General features: G+C 42.0%; 1 protein-coding gene across 1 annotated transcript; it reads right to left on the bottom strand.

The window, feature by feature from the left end:
- Nucleotides 1–2,549: 2,549 nt before the first annotated feature.
- Nucleotides 2,550–5,868, bottom strand: LOC111836542 (claudin-7). Its single transcript, XM_023797904.2, has 4 exons — nt 5,430–5,868; nt 4,240–4,404; nt 3,973–4,057; nt 2,550–3,579 (listed from the first exon to the last, which is right to left on the bottom strand). Exons 1-4 carry the CDS (start codon nt 5,650–5,652, stop codon nt 3,423–3,425), a joined length of 630 nt encoding a protein of 209 aa, XP_023653672.1. The 5' UTR covers nt 5,653–5,868; the 3' UTR covers nt 2,550–3,422.
- Nucleotides 5,869–6,080: the final 212 nt, after the last annotated feature.

The following is a 6,080-nucleotide window of genomic DNA, read 5'->3' on the forward strand; positions in this document are numbered from 1 at the left end:
TCATTACACTGAAATACCTGTCCTTTCAAAATGTATTAACTGTATGATCTCACAACATGTTCACGGACATGAACGGTCAATCACAATAATCTCAAATGGGAAATTAATTTATTACGGAAAACTGACTGCTTCCGGTTTAAGATTTTAGTTAAAATGCTAAACAGCTTTGTACTTTGGGGAGGTGCAGTGGTTAACAATGTTGCCTTACACCTCTGGGATCAGGGTTCGAGTCTCCGCCATGGCTCCATGTGTATGGAGTTTGCATGTTCCCCCCATGTCATCGTGGGGTTTCCTTTGGGTACTCCGGTTCCCCCCCCCCCCAGTCCAAAAACATGCTGAGGTTAATTGGAGTCACCAAATTGCCCGTAGGTGGGCATGTGTGAATGTGCCCGGTGACGCATCCTGGGTTGTTCCCTGCCCAGTGCCCATAGGCTCCAGACCCCCTGTAACCCTGACTAGGACAAGCGGTTACATAAAATGGATGGAGGGATATTTTAATTCAACTAATAGCAGCTTTACTGGGCTTTGTATGAGCGGAAAAGAAAATAAAATCACAAATCTCTTTTTACTCCAAAAAAACAGGCAGCACAAATATCGTGAAAGACAAATGACTGCAGGCCTTTAGCTGATGGCGGCCGACAGAATGATCTCATCAATACTGGACCACTGAGCAAGTCTTTAGGGTCTGGATACTGCTGCAGCAGTGTCTAATAAACAACTGAGCCTAAACCTCTGACCCAAAGCTTTGGTGTCATCTCTACACAGCAAGAAGCCTATATTTGTATTGTTATCACAATAAACAGCATATGGAGAAGTTAATGATAAGGGAAGGTACAGAACACCTCAATCTTAACACTGCGTATCTGATACTGTAACGGTGAGAATGTTTTCATCCCAAAGATAAATCAATTGATGTAATTATCATACAGATTTTAACAAACATATATAGCAATAACAGAGCCAGAAATCATGGCGTGGGTGGGCCCGGCAGAAAATAGGACATAATTCACTTGGTGATAAAATCACACTACAGTCAGCTACATATTTTTAAATCAGTTTTTAAACGACCTGTGGCATTACTAAGGCCAAATGAACGAAGAGAAAGAAAAATTTGCATCTCAACAGCACTTTTGCGCTGACTGATTTAACCACACACACACATACCTAACGACATAATCATTGTATCGTACTGTATCGCTTCCTGTGAGCGCTGAATGGCTCAGCCGGGGTTTCACCTGGGTGGGCCTGGGATAACGCAGGTCCAGCCTTGCTGCCTTGGTAGATTTACACATCTCAGAGTGGCCTGAGATTCCAGAATGTGTGTTAGATGAGACATGAATTTAACTGGTGGCGTCCTAGAAACATCGCAAACCATATAACTCAGAATTCCTTAAACCCATAACCTTGCTTATTGGACCTTAATGAACGATTTTTTAAATTCTTCTTCTGATTATTATTATAATCATCATTATTTTTGCTACACAAAACCCTGTAGAAAACACAGAGAAAGTCAGGTCCTTTATGGTTGGGATTACTGCCCCGATTGTGTCATTTGTTATGATATGGTGCAAATAATATAACCACCATATCTCCTTCCTCTGTGGCACAGCAGATGAGATATTTAAGTGCTTTATTTTATCCGGGAACTCTTAACAAGAAGAGCCTGTTGGAGAGGAAGCCGCATGAGAAGCAGAACCTTTCAGATGTCCTGTTTCTTCTTCCTAATCATCATATGATTGTCTTCTTCCCGCTCACCGGTAAACACACCTGGATGATGGATGATCCTATACCCTATTACAGCCCTTCTGCATCCCCATAGCTGTCGTCTTTTCTTATATGTTTTCCCTGCACTGCTCCAATAACAACAATCTTGTGCCCCCCCCCCCCTCCACCTTCCTTAAACCCATGGCCACATCCATCCATGAATCAAGTCTCTATTCCTTCCTCCCACCTCTGTGTCACACGATCCTTCTTGCCATCCAACCCAGTCTTACACCATCCAGACAGTCACCAGCAAACAGCAGGGAGAGCCAGCGGCTCTAATGACACCTTGCAGCCAACAACAACCAAGCTACCTGCTTGTTGTTACCAAGTTAAAATGCTGAGAACCCACAATAAGCCATTCTAGAAACTTTTCTATGACTAAAAATAACTTCACAACAGTGTCTACATTGTTGGGCAATCTTACAAGCAAAAACACTAAAGACAGGATGAGTTTGTGGTCCATGATCTCACAGATTTTTTTTTCCCAGCTGGCTAACGGTGAAAAACAACGTATCACAGTAACTATTTTTAACACTTGGCCGTTCCACTAAAAACACGTTTAAATCTATGTCAGATGTCTGATTTTTTAAACAGCAATCTTAGAAATTGTTATAAAACCCAGTGATGCTAAACATTTACAAAAAAAACACATTCAAGATTCTAAACTCGCTATATAAACAAAATACCACAGATGCATTTTTCACAGGAAACAAAAGTTACATAATCAGTGGCCTGATGCAGTATTTCAAATTACTTGCACGAATGGAAGAATTCAAAACCAGTGCTTATCTTTGGAGAAATTATAGTGTTTTTTCAGTTTATTTGTTTAAGAAAAGTAACAACATACAAGTAATATCCCCGAGAATTTGTGCTTGTGACAATTTTTACAGCACAGAATACTATAAAACCTCGTTGCCCTATAGTTAGAAACTACAGCATTTATGAACCAAAATCTGCAATGTTTAAGTATAATTTCAGTTTATATTAACATTTGGTTGATATCATGCATGTATATAAATCCAAATTATACACATCATTTTATAAATAAAACACAAATTATGTCAACATTTTCATTCAAGCCATTGAAATTGGGATCTTGGCACTTTAACGTCACATTTAAAAACAATTTATACTCTCAACTAAAAGGATGCTTTCCTGTGAATTATACATGAGTGATAAAGAACAGGTCAGCAAACCAGAACAGCTATACAAAGCACTGTTAGAACCTAACATCAGAAAAGCTAGTGAAATGAAAACACTATGAAGACTAGGAATAAAAACTAATATTTCTAGGTAAACTTTATAGTTTATGCTTTCATCTAAACCCATTCTGCTATATTAACAGCATACTTTGGTTTTAAATATAAAGTGATTGTTATTGTCTGTTCTAGCTGTTATTTTTTGTAATAAACATCCAATCACGTTCATATATGTGCACAAAACGTACACATACTCATACACCAGACAAAATAACATCGATTCAGTCACGATTCAAACTAAAATAGTCATTGAAATGGTTGTATTTGTACGCAGGTTTGTTATGAAATGCCACAAACTACTACAACCCTTGGCAGTAACCGCTGGTGCAGTCGACCCTTTCTCTTCCGTTTTCCAGAACCTCTAGTTGTCCTGCCCTTAAACCGAGAGCCGCACGGCCTCTATACGTAGCCGGAGGCTGCAGGCTGGCTGGACTTGGGATACCGTGCGGAGGACTTAGAGGCAGCGCCATGGCAGTGGCAACACAGGAAGCCCCCACCCAGCATGGAGAGAGCGGCGGCACCCCAACCCACAAACAAGGCGGAGCCAAACTCGTACCTACAACACAAAAAAAAACAAAACAGCAATTTATTTTCATGCAACGGCTCCTCCTCAGTATTGGTCTGATAATGGATGAGATCATAAATTCAAGCTTTAGGGCTACAAGATATCTTATCAGTAAACTCACTAAACAAGATTTTATCAATGTGGATGTGTGGATGCATTTTCACCTGAAGCTTATTGTAAAACCACTACAAAATATTTCAGTGGGGTGCCTGTATTTTCACATTTTTCATGACCTGGGGCAGCGCATAGTTTGTTCCTAGGTGCGTTCTAGGGGTGTAGGAGGCCAACCACAGTGAAAATAGTAACACAGGGAGTGTGCTTCTGGATTTCTGCCTCCACTTAGAGCATGGAGCCACTGTTAAACTTCTCGGAATTACGTTGTACCTGGCATTGGTGGGCGTGAAGGGGTTGTAGAAATCTGTGGCTATTTTATTACCATACCAAGAGGTTCCAACCAGAGCACAGAAGCCTGCAACAAAGGGGGGGGGGGGATTTAAGAGATGAAGCACTTTAACAACATTAGCACAAGCCTCTAAGGTCTAAACAAATAAAAATATGAGTATGGGCCTTCGATAGCTTTTATCTTAATATGTGCATCTATCTGATTCTTTGCTGGACTTGAAATGTGAACAGAACATGTTTCCTGCTGACCTGCCACGATAAAGAACACCCCACCAGCGATGGCCACCTTGTCCTTCTGCTCGGGGGCATCCGCCATGCAGGTGGTGCACTTCATGCCCACCATGGCCACCAGCAGACCCAGGCCTGAGAGCAGTATGCTGGCAATCATCAGGGCGCGAGTGGCCTGGATCTCAGCTGAAAGCCAGAGCAAGGACAGTCATCTTCTCAGAGATTCGGAGGCCGAGGCCGTTCCTTCACTGCTTGGCCAGTGCCTTGCAGCTATGCTTCCCAACCCAGTCCATGGGGACACCCCCTAGACAGTCCACATTTTCGCTCCCTTCCAGCTCCCAGCCAATGAATAACACCGAACCAGCAAAAATGTGGACTGTCGAGGGTAGTCTCCAGAGAAACACTGCCTTACAGGGAGATATCTTAATTGGGCGTCAGGTTAATGTTTTTCTTGTGAATACAACTGCAAGGAGGATATTGAACCAGAAACAGGCTCCCAGTCAATCGTTTGAATGTTTTGAGTCTTGCGTCGAAGGCAGTTTTTACTTACATAAGCTCCTAAACCTTAATGGTTGTTTTGGAGCTTCTAACTGTACATTCATATTGTATGTAGCACAATACATGCAAACTGCTAGTATGGATTAAAAAATACACACTTTGCCTGCACCCTCTGGCACCAACAACATTGCTACAACGTTCCTCGAGCACTGGGTGAACGTGGCCATTTAGAGCGGAGTAGGGGATGGTGGTAGGGGATCAAAGGGTTACTGTGTGTCATAACAGGGTTTGCTCTGCCATTTCATGTTGGAGGGGCCTGGCTATTCCAGGAATTCACCTAACGTGTAATTACATGCACGGGCATCTTGGAGAGAAGTAGCGGAATTGCAAAAAACGCTATCTGAAATAGATGCACTTCTTTGGACAGTCAAAGTTACTACATAAATAATCAGCATCATTCACTGAAGTGTGGTGAGAATTTGTCATAGATGAAAGCACAGTTATCGTTATGTCAGTCGGTGATCATATTAGACACATGGATTTGCAAAAATCCATTGCTATTTTTCTTCAGAGGCTATAATACTTTTACAATGTTACACCTATAAGCGGGGATTCTGAGTCTCTGTCACACACAGAAATACACAAAGTAATATATGCATTTAGAACAATTTAACGTGAAATACATGAATTCGCCTAAACGTTTGTCTACTCACCGGGCATCTGGAGAAGTGAGTCATAAACTTTGCACTGGATCTGGCCGGTGCTCTGAGACACGCAGGTCTTCCAGAGCCCCTCGTACATCGCCTGTGCTGTCACGATGTTCTGCCCCGCGTAGGATGAAGCCTTCCACTCCACCATAGCGGTCGACGCTATCAGACCGATCAATCCTATGACAGCCATGGAAAACCCCAGCAGCTGGACCCCCAGGTTTGCCATTTCCCCCCTTAGAAAATCACAGCTACCAATGCAGAAATGAAAATAAAGGTAAACAGAGATACAGAAAAGTTACTGTTAAAAAATAATGAAAAAAGGAAGAACAATGCAGTGGTGAAACAAAAAATTACAGTCCGTAAAATTATTCTGGGAAAACTACAAATCTGAGGGTATAGCTGTTCCTCAGTCTCCCCTTGTGTTGATCTGAATGAAGATGTAGAGGGACTCAAACCCTAATTTAAATGAGCACGAAACAGCTCATTACCTCCCCCTGATGGTTTGTGCCAGCTGCTGCAAGTCTTAGCAATAGTGCATGTCAGTAGTTCTCAGTCCTGTTCCTATAGAGGAGCCCCAGCCAGAATGATTGCAGTCCAATCCTATGTGTTAATCAAAGTCCTTAATAGGCTAATAACTAATGCAGCAGGTTTAAA

Source organism: Paramormyrops kingsleyae, chromosome 21 (genome assembly GCF_048594095.1).
Source record: "Paramormyrops kingsleyae isolate MSU_618 chromosome 21, PKINGS_0.4, whole genome shotgun sequence".
NCBI classification, from domain to species: domain Eukaryota; kingdom Metazoa; phylum Chordata; class Actinopteri; order Osteoglossiformes; family Mormyridae; genus Paramormyrops; species Paramormyrops kingsleyae.

Coding starts and splice junctions, on each gene's coding strand:
- LOC111836542 (XM_023797904.2), bottom strand. CDS start 5,652: ATGGCAAACCTGGGGGTCCAGCTGCTGGGGTTTTCCATGGCTGTCATA. Junction 4,405..5,429: donor CTCACTTCTCCAGATGCCCG/GTGAGTAGACAA, acceptor TCTGGCTTTCAG/CTGAGATCCAGGCCACTCGC. Junction 3,580..3,972: donor TTCACGCCCACCAATGCCAG/GTACAACGTAAT, acceptor TTTGTGTTGTAG/GTACGAGTTTGGCTCCGCCT.